The 18,644-nt window shown below is 40.7% G+C and overlaps 2 protein-coding genes across 2 annotated transcripts in view; one reads left to right on the top strand and one right to left on the bottom strand.

Moving 5' to 3' along the window:
* Nucleotides 1-5,832: 5,832 nt before the first annotated feature.
* cnot10 (CCR4-NOT transcription complex, subunit 10) overlaps nt 5,833-18,644 on the top strand; it is a 37,580-nt gene continuing 24,768 nt past the window's right edge. Inside the window, exon 1 of the mRNA XM_040049945.1 lies at nt 5,833-6,117. The gene's annotated coding sequence lies outside the window, so the exon portion shown is untranslated. The remainder of the gene's footprint in view (nt 6,118-18,644) is intronic.
* Nucleotides 9,691-14,427, bottom strand: LOC120745222 (calcium homeostasis modulator protein 5-like). Its single transcript, XM_040049947.1, has 2 exons — nt 13,595-14,427; nt 9,691-12,706 (listed from the first exon to the last, which is right to left on the bottom strand). The coding sequence occupies exons 1-2, from the start codon at nt 14,135-14,137 to the stop codon at nt 12,314-12,316; spliced, it is 936 nt and encodes a 311-aa protein (XP_039905881.1). The 5' UTR covers nt 14,138-14,427; the 3' UTR covers nt 9,691-12,313.

The raw sequence follows: 18,644 nt of genomic DNA, 5'->3' as shown, positions 1-18,644 counted from the left end.
CCTGACTGAAACTCTTCAAATAAACCATTCCTCTGCAGATGATCTGTTAGCTGTTTGACAACTACTCTTTCAAGGATGTTTGATATAAAGGAAGGTTGGAGATTGGCCTATAATTAGCTAAGACTGCTGGGTCTAGAGATGCTTTTTGAGTAAAGGTTTAACTACAGCCAGCTTGAAGGCCTGTGGTACATAGCTGATTATTAGAGATAGGTTGATCATATTTAAGATCGAAGCATTAATTAATGGCAGGACTTCTTTGAGCAGTTTTGTAGGAATGGGGTCTAAAAGACACATTGATGGTTTGGAGGAAGTAATTATAGAAGTTAACTCAGAAAGATCAATTGGAGAAAAAGAGTCTAACTTAACATCAATGGTACTAAGAGTAGCTGTAGATAATATTACATCTGTGGGATGATTACTGGTCATTTTTTCTCTAATGATAAAATGTTATTTGTGAAGAAGTTCATGAAGTCATTACTAGTTAACGTTAAAGGGATGGTTGGCTCAACAGAGCTCTGACTGTTTGTCAGCTTGGCTACAGTGCTGAAGAGAAACCTGGGGTTGTTCTTATTGTCTTCAATCAGTGATGAATAGTAAGATGTTCTGGCTTTGCGGAGGGCTTTCTTATAAAGCAGCAAACTATTTCTCCAGGCTAAATGATGATCCTCTAAATTTGCGACACGCCATTTCCTCTCCAGATTACGAGTCATCTGCTTTAGGCTACGTGTTTGAGAATTATACCACGGAGTCAGGTACTTCTGATTAGAGACCTTAGTTTTCACAGGAGCTACAGTATCCAGAGTCGTACGTAGTGAGGAGGTGAAATTATTAACAAGATAATCGACCTCTGTTGGGGTAGCGTTCAGATAGCTGCTCTGCTCTGTGTTGGTACAGGGCATTGAAGATGATAACAGTGGGTGGATTATATTACATTTTGAATCACTGAAAATTGACATTTTTTAAAACTCCTTTTTTGCGTTTACATGTACAAACAACGTCAAAGGTATGAGCCTTTTTCCACGTCACGCTGTGGCCACGTTATTGTTTACATGGGATGAATTGCAGAATAGCAGATAGAGACAAAATACTGTTAATCTGACTGTCTGCAGGTTTACACGCAGTTACTGTCCCTCCATTTACAAAGGCAGAGGCGTCACGGTGGGATTATTTTACGTGTAGTTGTTTTTTCCTGTGTAATAATGTTCAACATTGCTATCAATACATTTTTCAAAAAATGCCTCTCTGTGCAAAATGGGTTTAAACACAAAATCGTGGCAGGATCAGCCTGATATTATTTGTATCCAGCTGTAACTTTACTGTATAAAGAGCAAACATCTCCAAAATGTCAGGAGTAGTTAGTCATTACAACAAGTGTTTGTGAACTAAAAATCAAGAATGTGGGATCCTGTTTATCCGTGATTTGAAGAGCCCAGCGCTGCTCCTGACGCAGGGGAAACCAGTTCTGCAGGGAGACCTACCTCGGCACTTGTGCAGGTGAAGCCAAAGGGAAGATTTTCTTCAACATATTTTCTAGTCTTTGGCTTAGAATGAAGTTGGTTTGGAAACATATTCAGCGACGCTTCATCTCCTGCTTTGCGTTTGTTTGTTTCTGTTTGTTTGATCAGACACATTCATACCAGTGGGCTGCTGGAGGTCATTTTGTAGCTCTGGCAGAGCTCGTCTTCCTGCATGCACAAAGGAGAAGATACCGGTTCTGCTGATGTGTTAAGGACCTTCTACAGCCCTGTTCAGTTCTCTTAGAGTAACTTTCTGTCTCCTCAAATATCCTCCATGCTCTTGACACTGTGCTGGGAGACACAGCAAAGCTTCTGGCAATAGCACTTATTGCTGTGCAATACTGGAGGAGTTGGACTAACTGTACAGCCTCTGTAGGGTCTGACAGACAGATTTCCTGAAAGACCAAATTCCAGATAGCGTCTGATGCAGGCCATTATGTCATCATGTCATTTTGGCAGTACGTCAGCAGGTGTCAGCAAATCCCCTCTTGCATCTGCTTGGAAAGCTTCTCATTTTGGCAGAGAGTGTCATCAGACTGAAAGTGTGGAATCAATGAACACTATCATTGGAAGCTGTAGCTAGAAAAGGACACTGGTTTTTCAGCAGGACTTGTAGAAACCAGATTGTCATTTAAAGCTGTAGACGGCAGCTGTAGCCAATTGACTGAATGTAAGAGCTCTGGACAGGAGTTCACACAGTGTGGATCTATCATCAGTGCTGTGAAGTTGACCAAAACTGATGCTAGAAGTTTCTTCTCAGTTCTTCAGTTCAGGAGTCTGATGCAACCCATTTGAACTAGCTACCCAGAATGCTCTGCAGCGTAAGCCGTGGCAGCCTGTAAGTGAACTAATTCATTTTCTAAAAATACACATATAAAACCAAAACCATATAAACTACATATAACATATATACTATATCCACTTGTCTAGGAGAAGATGAGGAACATACAAAAGCTACAGTCATTAATGAGCTAAATGATTTGTAATCAGTGTATTACACCTTCATTTGAACTGTCTAACTTTGTGTAAATACAGAGTTATATGCCTTTTTATTATGTGACAAGAAAAGCAGATTATTGTCAAGAATCAGAATATGATCAGACTGTTAACCTAAGTAAACATAAAAAGGTAGACATTCAAAATCCAGACAACAAACCAGTTTAAACCGGTTGTTGTTATGACTTCACTGCATGAAATCGTAATTTGCATCAGTGGGAACAAGAGCTGGCCATTTATTTTCACACCACACAACAAAGAACCGCAGTGCTGAGACCAGCCCTCATCCAGTCACCTCAAGTTGAACTGTGGAGCTACCAGGGCCCCGATCAATTCAATCTGAAGCAGATCAGGTTAACACTTATCAAAAAGTGGCGGACGGAGAGGCAGTGACACCAGCGACAAAACAAAAACACTTGAGAGTAAGAGTTGATTCAAGTTGATTACATTTTATTTTGTACATTAAAAAAAACCAATTTTTAACAAAAAAAAGTTGCCTCAAGGCATTTTATACTGTGGAGTAAAGACCCTACAATATAAGAAAGAAACCCCAACAATCTGATGATCCCCTGTGAGCAAGCACTTTGGCAACGGTGGACAGGAAAAACTCCCTTTTAACAGGAAGAAACCTGTGACAGAACCAGGCTCAGGGAGGGGCGGCCATCTGCCACGACCGGTTGGGGAGGGTTGATCTTAAGATTCTTCATCATATGAAGAAAAGCAAAACAGCCTTAAGAAAAAGTTTCTGATCCTTTTCCCTAATGAAAGCCGACCTTTCGGAGGCTTTGTTGTGATTATTTCTTCGCTGCTGTTTGTACTTTCTGTGCTAGAATCTAAATCACTGGATTCAGAGGAAGATCCTACCAGCTGTATCTGGGTCATCCCAGGCTTTTCTTTGACATCCAGACTACAAGACATGTCATCTTCTTCTTGCCATGCCAACCTGCGAAATGCAGGCAGATTCTCTTTGCGTGCAGCTGCTCTTCTCTGTTGGTTTCTTTGGATTTTAGCTGCATTCACACAGTTGTTAAAAGTGGAAGACGGTCTAGATCTCCCACCGCTCTGTTCACTGTTCCTTTTGATTTCACTGGACTTTAAGAAAAGGTTTTTGATCCTTTTCCCTAATGAAAGCCGACCTTTCGGAGGCTTTGTTGTGATTATTTCTTCGCTGCTGTTTGTACTTTCTGTGCTAGAATCTAAATCACTGGATTCAGAGGAAGATCCTACCAGCTGTATCTGGGTCATCCCAGGCTTTTGTTTGACACCCAGACTACAAGACATGTCATCTTCTTCTTGCCATGCCAACCTGCGAAATGCAGGCAGATTCTTTTTGCGTGCAGCTGCTCTTCTCTGTCGGTTTCTTTGGATTTTAGCTGCATTCACACAGTTGTTAAAAGTGGAAGACAGTCTAGATCTCCCACCGCTCTGTTCGCTGTTCCTTTTGATTTCACTGGTGGTAACAAAGCTTTCGATTTCATTTTCTAGACTGAGGAGTGGGCACACTTCCATGCTCGTGCAGGATGACTTCGTGTAGCAATCTACTGCAGGGTCCTCAGGAAGATGTTTCATTGTAATGAAACGATGTCCCAGACCCTCAACAGGTGTGATTCTTTTTACAGGATCCACACACAGCATCCATTTGAGCAGGCTTAAAAATGCCGCTGTGTCTTCCACTTTGGATTCTGTGTTTGGCTGTGGGTGGTGTTTGGCTAAATCATCTATGCATGCATATTTGTCTGTGATTGTTGTACTTTGTTTGATCACAGTGCCTGTAGATGCTGAATACTGAGCTGGTGTCTTCAGTACCCATGTGTGTTCTATTATCCCTTTCCTCATCCAGAAATATTTCCTACTGTACTTCCCTTCCCGTAACATGCGCTTATTAGGCTGACCAAGCATGTGAACAAAACCTTGCATCATTTGATATTCACACCTGTTGAAAAACAGGTGGTGGCCCAAGTATAGAAAAGCTGCGACACAACCGAGAGTCCACATGTCTGCCGATTCAGTCACCGGTATGCCCAACATGACCTCAGGGGCCCTGTATCTAAGGGCCTGAATAATAGTGCCAGGTGGAATTTTTGCAGGACTTGTGGCAAAACCAAAATCAATAAGTTTAACTTTATATGGCTGTTGAGACTGATTTACAAGCATGATATTATCAGGTTTGATGTCTGCATGCATCATACCTCTGCTCTTCAGAGCGGTAAGAGCCACAAACATCTGCTTTAAAATGACCCGAATATCACAGAGATCCAGTGGACCGCGAGACCTTTTAGTCACGAAATCATGCAGACTAATGTCTAGCATTTCCATTGAAATGAAGGTGCGATGTTTGTACTCGAAAACTTCGTAGTACTTTACCAAATTGCACCGATCCCTATCCAGAACACTCAGTTCTTTTACAGCAGCGGCCTCTTTCCAAGCAGACTTGTTGTGTTCCCTTTTAGCTGCCTTGACTGCTACCCTTTCAAAAGTGTCTAATTTTACACATTCCACCACTCTCCCGAAACTTCCTTGTCCGAGGAGCTTATAGACCATGTATTTACATGTTTTACTTTGAATGATGGCGTTCCTTTGTAAACCCTCATCACTGTCATAAGACGACGAAGGCGAATCCGAAACCATTTTTTCACAAATATATCTAAAGTTTTACACCTGGGCAAAACAATGTGACCGCAATATGAAGCTGGCACGTTCTGTCAGTAGGCGGGTGTAGCAGGCTATTTATACCTTTTGGATCAAAGGCAGCGTTCGCTCACTGTGATGTCACCGAGTGACGCAACAGAGCGTAATGCTTTGATCCGGAGCAGCGGTTAAGAGCTTAAGAATGCAAAGGTCTCTGGTTAGGAAGATAAACTGCTTGACTGGCAGTCCACATCTGGAGTGGACAGCCAGTCGCAATGGGATCAGACACGCTGTCATTTCTGGAAAAGTCCATCCCGGAGGTGTCCGACGCGGACAGCTGTACCTTTTAATAAGAATCCCCCCCTGGCTCTACATGGCTGTGTACGTTTGAAAGTGCGGACGACGGTAGGAAATTCTTGATACCTTTAGGTGCACCTTGTAAACTCAGCAATGTGTACTCCAAAAGCCACCATGGTTATTTCAAAGTTGTTGATTTATAGCTTCTTCTTTTTATTTTTACCCTTTTTCTGTGTGAAATTTCCCTTTGTTGACATTTTTGAAATTCCTACTTTTAAATAATGTTAAACAATCCCGATACAACAGCGACATGTCCTCAGCTGCTGTGATCTTTTTAAAGTTTTACATGTGCAGGACCTTTGAAGTTATCTGTCACGGTTGCGCTGGCAGACCGTGGCGATGTGGGGGAAATAGGGCCCAAAACGCGGGACTGTGTGCGATGAATGCAGTTGCGTTTATTTACAGTGATGTAAATATTACGCAATAAATCTCCGTGCGCGTGTCTTCTTCCGTACTCCTGCCGGGAAATAACAGAGGCAGCCGTTGGTACAATTAACTTCACTGTAGCAAGCTGGACAACTGAAGGGCAGTCTCACGATCCGGGATCGAGGAGCTCTCAGGCTGTGTCCCAATCCAGCGACCGCATGCTTCGGAGTACGAGCTCGGTACTTATAGTACGGTGAGTACTACAAGTACGAGAAGTGCGGAAGTGAGAGGCTCGTGAAATGGGCCTTTGTCGCGCTGCTCAGGTTGCCTAGCAACCATGATACTAACCGCCAGACACGTTACATACAGCTTTGTGTGACAGAAATGAAGGAGAAAAATGTTTTGTTGGTCATTCATTTTTGTCAGGACATCACTTTGATTAGCTGAGTATCTGAGGCTGAGACCACAGGACTGTGAACATGATAGTTGGGCTTCATTTCTGTGCTGAACAGTCATTTAAGATTAGCTAGTAAACAACAATTAGCTAATGTTGCTCCTGAGACTAAAGTCATCTCACTGTGGTAATGTAAATATAATATGGCCAATATTATATTAATCATTATTAGTTATTACAGCAGTGAACTTGAACTCTGAGGTTTAGTAAAGATTCAAGTTGCAGTTATTTCCTGTCACCTTACATCTTCACTCAAAGTCGAGTATCTTTGACAGTGTATATATAGATGCATTATATATAAGAGACAAATATTGTTTGTTTAATACGTTGGCATTACTAAATTTGGCTCAATGCTTACATACATGTGTAAAAACAAAATGTACGAGCTGTGATAACTGTTTCTGATAGAATGAAGAGTAGACTGATATATGAAATATTCCTTTATTGGGTGAGAAAATCAGACCATGTCATAACTGCTGTAAGTCACACAGAATAGATATCAGAGCCTTAAACAGGCTGACTTCTGCTAAATGGGTCAAACATTAGACTTTCATATATTTTAGATTCATTACACACAACTGAAGTAGTTCAAGCCTTTCATTGTTTTAATATTGATGATTTTGGCATACAGCTCATGAAAACCCAAAATTCCTATCTCAAAAAATTAGCATATCACAAAAAGGTTCTCTAAACGAGCTATTAACCTAACCATCTGAATCAACGAATTAACTCTAAACACCTGCAAAAGATTCCTGAGGCTTGTAAAAACTCCCAGCCTGGTTCATTACTCAAAACTGAGTAAGACTGCCGACCTGACTGCTGTCCAGAAGGCCATCATTGACACCCTCAAGCAAGAGGGTAAGACACAGAAAGAAATTGCTGTTCCTAGAGTGCTGTATCAAGGCACCTCAGTGGGAAGTCTGTGGGAAGGAAAAAGTGTGGCAGAAAAGGCTGCACAACGAGAAGAGGTGACCGGACCCTGAGGAAGATTGTGGAGAAGGACCGATTCCAGACCTTGGGGGACCTGCGGAAGCAGTGGACTGAGTCTGGAGTAGAATAAGCCTCTGCAGATGATCTGTTAGCTGTTTGACAACTACTCTTTCAAGGATGTTTGATATAAAGGAAGGTTGGAGATTGGCCTATAATTAGCTAAGACTGCTGGGTCTAGAGATGCTTTTTGAGTAAAGGTTTAACTACAGCCAGCTTGAAGGCCTGTGGTACATAGCCGATTATTAGAGATAGGTTGATCATATTTAAGATCGAAGCATTAATTAATGGCAGGACTTCTTTGAGCAGTTTTGTAGGAATGGGGTCTAAAAGACACATTGATGGTTTGGAGGAAGTAATTATAGAAGTTAACTCAGAAAGATCAATTGGAGAAAAAGAGTCTAACTTAACATCAATGGTACTAAGAGTAGCTGTAGATAATATTACATCTGTGGGATGATTATTGGTCATTTTTTCTCTAATGATAAAAATGTTATTTGTGAAGAAGTTCATGAAGTCATTACTAGTTAACGTTAAAGGGATGGTTGGCTCAACAGAGCTCTGACTGTTTGTCAGCCTGGCTACAGAGCTGAAGAGAAACCTGGGGTTGTTCTTATTGTCTTCAATCAGTGATGAATAGTAAGATGTTCTGGCTTTGCGGAGGGCTTTCTTATAAAGCAGCAAACTATTTCTCCAGGCTAAATGATGATCCTCTAAATTTGCGACACGCCATTTCCTCTCCAGATTACGAGTCATCTGCTTTAGGCTACGTGTTTGAGAATTATACCACGGAGTCAGGTACTTCTGATTAGAGACCTTAGTTTTCACAGGAGCTACAGTATCCAGAGTCGTACGTAGTGAGGAGGTGAAATTATTAACAAGATAATCGACCTCTGTTGGGGTAGCGTTCAGATAGCTGCTCTGCTCTGTGTTGGTACAGGGCATTGAAGATGATAACAGTGGGTGGATTATATTACATTTTGAATCACTGAAAATTGACATTTTTTAAAACTCCTTTTTTGCGTTTACATGTACAAACAACGTCAAAGGTATGAGCCTTTTTTCACGTCACGCTGTGGCCACGTTATTGTTTACATGGGATGAATTGCAGAATAGCAGATAGAGACAAAATACTGTTAATCTGACTGTCTGCAGGTTTACACGCAGTTACTGTCCCTCCATTTACAAAGGCAGAGGCGTCACGGTGGGATTATTTTACGTGTAGTTGTTTTTTCCTGTGTAATAATATTCAACATTGCTGTCAATACATTTTTCAAAAAATGCCTCTCTGTGCAAAATGGGTTTAAACACAAAATCGTGGCAGGATCAGCCTGATATTATTTGTATCCAGCTGTAACTTTACTGTATAAAGAGCAAACATCTCCAAAATGTCAGGAGTAGTTAGTCATTACAACAAGTAAATACTATTAATTAATAAAATCTGCATTTGTAAATTCATTTTTGAATTCCAATTTAATGAACTGATTTTTAAAATGCTTTTTTTAAAACTTCATTTCAAAAACCTTTTTTGAATTCCACTTTAATTACAAAAAGCATTTTGTAATTCTTCTGTCATTAGACTTGAGATATGACTGCTCTCTGCTGTTTCTGATGACTCCGGTTAATTCTATAAGACATGCTGTGGAAGGAAATACAAACAACGACAGTTTGGTCTGCATTTATTCAAACCCCACAGACTTATATAGTCAAGTCTGCAAGTTTATGAACAGTGAAATTAGTTTTGTGCCCAAATTATTCTACACATCATCAGAATGAAAGTTATTGGCCATGTTTGCATAGCCCTTTTTAAAAATATGCTTTCATGGCATTATTGTGTGTGGGGTGGTGGTCAGGGCTATCCAGACTGACAAGTGGGACACTGATTGTCACCTCTCCAGTGGGGAGGGAGCCTGAGATCGTCTGAATTGGAGTCTGAAATGTTTGAAAAAATGTCTTAAGAAAGCAAATAAGTTGGTGTAGCAAAGAATATGATTGTTTGCTTGCAGGACTGCAGGAGAGATGAGTCCTCCTTCACAGGTCAGTGAAGATGGTCACCAGCAGGTTCAAGCTCATTGCATCTCCAACCCACATCCACTGCCACTGTACTGAAGGGAAGTTAAAGACTTTCCTCTGCACCTACATTTGGATCACCTCGATCCATGACAGTCATTCAGGCAGTAATGCCTGGACTGGAAACAAGCATCCTTAAAATATTACAACATACCAGCCTCTGTGTTTGAATGCAAAACAATGTGTTGTTTAAACTAGAGACTGACCAATAAATACATTTCACTTTGATTATATCAGTAATGTAACTACAAAACAAAGTTGCGGTGGGCCTAAACTTAGTTTCAGAATAATTAAATCTGAGACTGATGATGGTAATTGTTCAGCAGAACAGTGTCCAGTATGTTGGCTGTTATACTTTATTACATTTGAAAATAAGAGTTGGGCTGATTTTAATTCCACTACAAGAAGTGTTGTTAATTATTCTTTAAGGGTCACATTTGCATTCAGTGTTATATTAATATAAGTGTTGTACTAGAAATGTCAAGGATGACAAAACGAAATGTGATTTAAAAAACAAAAACAAAAAAACAAATTGCTTTTTAATTTAGTAGAACGTTAACGTTTGTCAGCGGGTAAATCATTAGTACTGCACAGTCGGAAACATCCAGTTATTCTTAGGACTGCATACGTGCAATGAATAAGTTGTCCTAACAGTCATCTTAAGTAAGCTTTACTTAGTCTTTTGAGTTCTGGGAACTAATTAGATTTTGCAGTGCTTTACAATATAAAGTGCTACAATATTTGCACATGACTCTAAAATTGGTGCTATGAAGCTGTTTCTAAGATCACAACCTGATTTAAAAACATGATCTAAAATAAACTTTGTTAGCTATGAAATAACTCTGAGATATTAGGAGAATATGCCAAAAGAGATCAGGATGGCAGGAATGTGCTGTAACACGAGCTCTTCCTGTTTCATTGGATCAGTAACACAGAATAAATGCCCCTGTGACAGAGGAGTCCACTGCTGCTTCCCTGTGATACATGCAGACTCGGGTCAGGGCTGCTAGCCTCTGTGCTCATCAGTGTCATGGGACTAATTTTTAATCATTATCCACAAAATACACAAATACCAGATTAAATATTTTATTTATTAACATTACATGATCAGGCATAAACACAATGAACAAAGTTTTTATTTAGAAAAATGACACACTGTAACAGATTTTCAAAGCATAACATACTAATAAAAAGTTTTATGAAAATCTCTCATATATATGTGTAACATCACATCACACGTGTCAAACATTTTAAAACACTGAGCATAGTGTTCACAAAAACAGTTCTTCTTGTTGGCATGTTGCGCCTTGGGATGAGAACATGTTGACTCTTCAGTTGTTTGTATGATCTTCCAGGCTCGTGGTGGTTTCAAGTCTAGTACTTTATTTCTTTTTGAGAATGTAACAGAGTAACAGAGGCCAGGACTCTTTTCACACCTGAGCAAAGGTACAGAATGCTCTTCAGAAGCGCTAATGCTAAAGAGACAAGCGTGATCAATCTGTAAAGGACAATTTTGTGAAAGACAAAATTTATAATCATTACAATGCAGGCTATACAGATTCCCTCAAAATTATTTTTTTTACAGCCTGAAATTGTGAAATATGCAGATCTAGTGAAATTGCAGAGAGCACAAATGTAATTCAGACCGAAAAATAATAAATCAGGAAATACTCAAAGTATTTTTTTTTCCTGAAAGTAGGAAGTTATGTATCTGCATGCTAAATGTTGGAAAAATGTTTGTGTTTCAGTGCGTGGAGTGAAACTGTGCAACAGCTGAAGCAGTTTAAAAAAGTCTTCACGTGACATAAAGATGCTGAATTTCAGTAAATGTCTCGTTTATTTAGTTTCTGTGCATATTCAGAATTTTTCATTAACATCTGTTTTGTGAATGACTTGTAGGAACAAGCTAATGTACGAACTATATTCTATGCAATTTGGAGTATGTTTGTTATTATTATTTAAGTTTATAACAACAAGGAAGCTGGATAAATAATTAGAGATGACTTAAGGAGAAGAGGTGGTGTTAGAGAAGCATGCACTTATTCCCACTCTTGTTTGGATTTGTAAACTCAATCAGGAAAGGTGCGATATGTTAGTTTGCTTCATTTTGTACAGTTTTTTATTTTGTAGTTTATAGTTTTATTTGATTTTTTTCTTGTTTTTCATACAAGTATATTGATAAGATAAGGTAAAGGCTGACAACAAGCTGAGCTATGAGACCAACAGAGGCTGCACACAAGAAGGCATGAGCAGGATCTATTTCTGAGATCCATGATGGAGAGCTTCTGTGGAGCACAGAGCACTGCTGTGGTCTGGGAGAGCAACTCTGAAGCTGGGGACACCTCAGACTAGGATCTTTGCAGTGCAAGTGTCTTCAGAGGGCTGTTGTTGCAGTTTAGTGCAATACTTCATTCAGCAGCTCTTGTTAGGGTTGGTCTGCCTACAGCCTGCACCCTCTTCTATAGCAGGAATCCTTTACTGCATCCAAAAACCTCCTGTGGCCCTCTTCTTTTCCTCTCACTTACAGATTACCCTCTGTTATAACAATACACTATATTTACAGCTGTTGCTGTTAGTGTTCAAATGGCACACGGCTGTTTTTTGTGTTTAAATCAAGTTACTCTGAAAATGTAAAGTGAGACATTTTACCCAGCAGTGTCATTTATGAAAGGTCTCAAAAGCATGAAGTCTAAAAGAGGTAGGCAGCATCGGTGGGTGTGTTTGGTTTCAAAGTGGTTATGCTCTTCATGTGCTCATTCTTTGGTTAAACCACTGGGGGCAGCGTTGTTATAAAGAGACAGCTGTGGAGGCTTTTTCCTGAGTCAGACTTGCACTGTCAATAAAATCAGTGCTGAGTAGGAACAATCACAATGCAGTGTATTCATTATTTATCACTTCCCTGAACATCTGAATAACTGTTTTCCAGATAAAACGCTGTTTAGTTCATCTCTGTTTCGCGCTCTACATCCATGACGGGTCTCTTCTCTGGTGGAAGGTTCCTGTTTTCCGCTTTCTCCACATACCTCTGCAGGGTGCTGTAATACTGCTCGCTCCTGGAAAACGTGTAGTATGCAGAGATCTCCTCCCAGGCTTTGTGGTTGGGAAACGGGAATGGATCGGGTGCCTTGTTCTCAAAGAAACTCTCCAGGTTTCTCTCAGCCAGTTTGGTGGCATACTCTATAGCAAGGGCATCAAACCGCTCCTTTTCTTTGTCTATGTAGCTTTTCCAAAATTTAAGCTGCAGGTAGCTGACTTGGGAGCGACAGTTTTTGTAGCAGGTACCCAGAAGGCCTACAAAAGCGCCAATAATGATAATGCACCAGCCCAGAATCTGCAGAAACAAATGATGCTGTCAGTTTCAGACTGTGTAACAACTGAATACATCACACTGAGATACCTGGAAGCACAAACCTCAATTACTAGAGTAATTTAGTCTCTTAGATTTCTAAGAAGGCCCCATTTTTTTGTTTGTTTTTGGCAGTGATGCAGTATTTAAATAGTTATGTTCTTCATACTTCCTTTGAACGTAAAGAGAACAGCCTGAAGCGTTTGGCAGTCAGAGCACGCAAACATGAAAAAGCTGGAAGTAAAATGTATTAGTTTGATTTCATTATTTAGACATGCAACATGAAGAACCACAGCAACGGCAATTCAGGACTGCACTTCCATAAAGGACCAATATTCAATTACTAAAAGTTGTCTGGCAGCTAGACACTATTTTAAGTGAAGCAAAATTAAATAAATTAACAAATCGGTCAGTAAGTCTTTAGTTAGAGCAGGCATAGGCAACTCCAGGCCTCGGGGGCCGGTGTCCTGCAGGTTTTAGATGTGTCAGCTGCTTTAAATGGCTAAACGACCTCCTCGACATGTCCTGAAGTTCTTCAGAGGCCTGCTAATGAACTCATCGTGTGATTCAGGTGTGCTGACCCAGGGTTAGGTCTAAAACCTACACCGGCCCTCGAGGCCTGGAGTGGCCCAGCCCTGAGTTAGAGGATAGTTTTTCATTGTTAACATAATGGTCTAACACAAATGATCAGTCTTTGTGCCTTTTCGGTGATGGCCTGCTGTTTAAACTAAACTAGAAACCCCACTACACTCACAACAACCATAACAGACAAACAGCAAAATACTAATCAATCGAACCCCATACTTCAAATTTGTGTGAAAGTGTGTAATGTTGGATCCCAGTCGCCCTCCCGACATCACTATGAAATCTTACCTGAGACTGAGCCCTGAACATCAGCAGCAGCTCCATGCGCTCCTCGCTAGACAGTTTAGAGCGGTCGCAGGGCACCCGGGCCAGCTCCTCACGACACTTCAATGTCTTGTTTTTGCAGAAGAGATCGACCACCAGACTATCATCAAGACCACTAACAGCACACTCATAAAAGGTTCCATTGAGCAGAGCCACACAGAGCCACATTATAGGAGCCACACAGGCCCCGGTGAGAATACTCAGGAACACCCTAAGACAGCCAAAACAGTTTCCACGGGGGCAAAGCTTCATGGGATTGAGGCAGCACCCAGTGTAGAGCTTCCAAAAGCGGGTACTGGAGAAAATACCAAAGATCAGCAGCACTGCAGCTGGTCCCAGCAGAAATGTCACGCCATAAGCAAAGTTCTGGTCGTGGTTGCAGGGACACTGAAAGGAGACCATGGAGAAAATTCGTTCCCCGCCTATAGTCAGCAGAGCCATGAAACTGTAGCCAATTGTGGTTTTCTGATTCATAAGGAAACGCAAGATACTCTGGAAGTTATCCATGATGTCGGCCAATAAATCCGAGTGAAACAGCAGAGAGCTAAAAGTGAAAGAGCCAAGTGTCAGTGTGGAGTCACTTCCTTTGTGCTGTTTTCCACAGCCAGACCAAACTCATCTGCCAAGCCTGGATGTGCCCCTCCCTTTGGCATTCTATCTTCTCTGCAGGCCCCTCCTTCAGTGAGGCTGCACTTCCTCCCAACCACTTCCCCTTTTATTACCATATCTATTCCATCTCCAGAGAAGAGTCGATACTAAAAAGAAAGGTGAAAAAGTTCAACTCTACTTTCTTCTCTTTTACCATCTCTCTTTACTCCCCCCCTCCCCCCACCCCAGCACCAGCATAGGTGAGTCAGTCATGGAGAAAAATCCTGTTAGTTCAGTTACTCTGGTTGTCTTTTAACTATTATGCAATCCAGACTGTAACCTGAAACTATCTGAGGAGCAAAAACATGACAGAACATGCAAAGTGGGAAGACACACAGTACACAACAGCAACACAAGAGCAGGTTATTAGAGCGCACACCAGCGGCGTCTGTGGTAGAGACGGTCAGCCCTTAGCGTGCGGGGGAAGTGCAAACATCTATGTGGTGTGTCTGTTCCTGTCCCACAGGACTGAAGCTTGCAGTGCATTAATGCTGCACTCTGACAAATCTGTCCATGTGTAAAACACATCAACAGTTCCTACAGCTCACATTTGTGTTTCGAAAATGAGTGTTAACTAAGTGTCAGATGAAAAACCTGCCCTGGACTGATGTTCGTATGTCTACATCTTTGTCAGTGATTTGAATTAAACATGAAACCCATCAAGTAAACCAAGGTGTGATCTGTCTGTGCAGACAGGAAATGTGGTGTCAGAGTGGTGTGACTGTTGCTAGCCTGTAGGCATTCTGCATACAAACATTAGCCCAGTGCAGGTTTTTCATTAGGTTTCATTTACATCACTGATCTGTTTTAGTCAAGCTATGAAGTGCCCTCTCATTCTGTTCTATTTTACTCTGTGAAGCTTGTTTATAAAGGTATAATTCATGAAAATGCAAATTAATTCATAACTCTGGATTTTTTTGCTCATTGTTCTGTCTTTCACTGTTCAAATAAACCTACCACTCAAGTTATAGACTGGTCGTTTCTTTACTAGTTATTTTTAATAATTATTTCCCTGACTGTAGGTTTTAAAATATTTAGGTTTTCATTCATTTTTGGGGGCTACTGAAATAATAGATAAATGTTCAGATCCACCTACTTTGAGATTGCAGGCAGCACCCAGTGTGAGCAAAAGCATACATTACATACATTATATTACTCACCCATCCAAATCATTGAATTCAGGTGTTCTAATCCCTTTTATACACAGATGTATAAAATCAAGCACACAGGCAAGTCGGCCACAAAGGTAGGCCACGTAGCATCACAGAGTGGGGTTCAGTGGATGGTGACACCCATAGTGTGCAGAGTCAGTCCCTACAGACCTCCAAACCTCATGTGGCTTGATGATTGCTTGATGGAAGAAGTTTCCATGGCCGAGCTGCATCACATCACCAATAATGCGATGCGCAGGACGCAGCGGTGTAAAGCACTTGACTGTAGAGCAGTGGAAGTTTTGTAGAGTGACAAATCAGACTAATCCAATCGTGCCTGGGAGCTGCTGGGAGTACTTGTCTGACTTCATTGTGCCACCAGTGTAAAGTTTGGTGCAGGGTGAAGTATGATGTGGGGTCTTTTTCAGGATTTGGGTGCAGGCCCTTAGTTGCAATGAAGGGAACTCCTAACGGTTCAACATACCAAGAAACTTTGGACAATATCACACAAAGTTCTCGCAAAATTGGGAAAGTCTGGGAATATCCCCCTCCTGTTGCCTGTTAAAGACATGAATGAGTGAGCCTGGTGTGGAAGACGTTGACTGGCCTGCACAGAGTTCTGGCCTCAACACTTTGAAATACCTTTGGGATGAAACAGAATAGAGACTGCGAGCCACACAGTCTCATCCAACATCAGTATTTGACCTCACAAATGCAGTTCAGGAAGACGGTGAAAAATTCCCATAGACACACTCCTACACCTTGTGGGAAGCCTTCCCAGAAGAGTTGAAGCTGTTATAGCTGCAGAGAGTAGGACGACATCATATTAAAGCCATGGATTCATATGCAAAGAAAGAAGATGAGCAAATATATCTGGTAATATAGGAAACTCCAGAAAAACCATCATTCAGCTTCTTATTTATAAGTTTCCTAAAACATTAAACTTTTTAAAGCAATCTTTTGTGTATTTGGAGAGAAAGAATGTTTAAAGCCACATGCGACCTAATCGACCTCCAACTCTGACTACTTCCACATACTTTCAGCTGCAGGAACTATTCAAACTTTAAAATGTTCCCAATTGAACTATTGAACTTGTATTCATCTGTATTCTTATCTTTTCCGATTCAGTTTCATGCTTATTTTCAACTTTATTCAGAGAAGGTTGCACAGGATGTTTGTGAGTATAGTGGGGGCGTCAGAACATCCATCTAAAAGATTTCTCTTTCAGTTGCTGCTGAATTCATCTTCTTTCAAACATTGTGTCAATAAATGTAAACTGATCTGTGTGAATCCGAATAGAGGGAGTATCTTCTAATTGGTACATGGTATCCGGTCGTTAAGTCTGACGTCACTAGCCGTGTCTGGGCCTAAACTCCGCTGCAGGTCCATATATCAAACGATCACTATCGCATTACTGAGAGTTGAAAAACTGTCTAAAGTCTTTCATCTTTAATAAAATGATCAGCGTTCTGCTCTACCAGGTGTAACAATTGAGTTCAACATCCAGGCATCCATGAAAACGGAATTTATGACATTTAACGGAGTTAGAAGTTAGCAGGGAGTTAGCTCGCTAGCTTCTATCTAAATACAATATAGCATGTCCTGACTGCGGGGTTTTGGAAACAAATTAAAACGTACAGCTCTGTTATCACTTCCAACATAAATGAAGACAGAAAACTAAACAGCAGTGACGTTTGTAGGGTTACTGAAGTTGGGCTAGCTGGTATATAATTATGTGCGACCGCTAGCGACACAGCTATGTTAGCATAATATAAACAAGCTAACTTTTTTTCCACTCGATAAAAGTTAACATGAGTGTTCTCGGTGGTCAGGAACAAATGTAATCGCATGGCAGGATGCTGTAAAAGGACCAAACTTCAGCCAGGAGAACAACTGAGACAATCCATCCACAATACGAGGTTAGTCATTCATATACTGCTGCATGGGCTGGGCTGTAGTTACATCCCAAGGTTTTGAAAACTGAGCTTAAATAAATGATTAGCGGTAATAAAAGCCGAGGGAGGTCAACAGTGATCACTGACTGTTTTAGGAGCTTTTTGAGATCAAATAGAAGAAAATACAAAACATTAAACATGTTAACAACACAAAAGCCATATTAAACGCAGACTTTAGGCCCGGAAGTAGGATTCGTCACGTCATCACTTAACGACCGGATAGACAGCCCCTTCACCCTGACACTCTCAGTGCCTAATAAATAACTGAGCTCCATATATACTGGATCAGAGGTCAGTCTACAAAGGTGCATTATGAAACCCACGGGTCACGATCCTTCTGATGACTAGCAGCCGCTAATCAATGCTGCGTGACTTCATAAACACGTTGAGCCTGAGTGCTCAGTCACTCAGTAGCAAACTAACAAACACTTGGTCCTTCGGTGCCTGTAAAAACATGAACTTCTGCAAATTAAGCCACTACCCTTTGTGCTTTGACAGCAACAGGAAATAAATCACAGTTTCAGTTAGCTGGTTCACGTGCATTTGCAGGACTTGGGATGGGTACCGAGACAGTTTACGGTGAGACAAACAGTGACAACAAGAGGACGTGTGAGTTGTGTGTCCAGGACTCCAATATTTACAAAATACAAAGTTCAACGAGTTTTCTTCACAGAGGAAAACTCTCAGTGACTCAGCTGATGTCCATCAACCATCCTCGGTTCTCTGACTGTTTCACATGTAGGATTTACAACAAAGTTCAAGCTTTAAAATCACTTTATTACATTTCCTTCTCTTCTGTGTTGTACTTAACATCTTTTATTGTTAATTCCATCACATATGAACATTCAGTCACAAATGAATTCTTCATGTTTCACTCAGTTAATACTGTTTTACTTCAGTTACATTTTCACTCACTTTTTGTCTTCAAAACTTCTTTTTTCAGTCATAATATACTCAGCTTAATTTCTTTTATTAAATCATATATTAAAATACTGTCTCTGAATATTTGTTTATTGTTCTGACCAAGCACTACAGCCCTCAGATTCTCACTGGTACAACGAACCCCAGCACAGAAGCACATACAACACAAACCCATCACAGGAAAAGGTCAGATATTAATTACTCAAACTGCATTTCTCATCCATCATATTAATTAGACTTACTTTGATTATATCTTTGATTAAGAATAAAGCTGATTTACTATTAGTAAAAGCACATATAGAGAAACTGTGTTCAAACACGTTGTGTCACTGTAACCTT

This window comes from Simochromis diagramma, unplaced genomic scaffold (genome assembly GCF_900408965.1).
Source record: "Simochromis diagramma unplaced genomic scaffold, fSimDia1.1 OVJJ01000021.1, whole genome shotgun sequence".
NCBI lineage: Eukaryota > Metazoa > Chordata > Actinopteri > Cichliformes > Cichlidae > Simochromis > Simochromis diagramma.
This window is presented reverse-complemented; position numbering and strand designations above follow the sequence as displayed.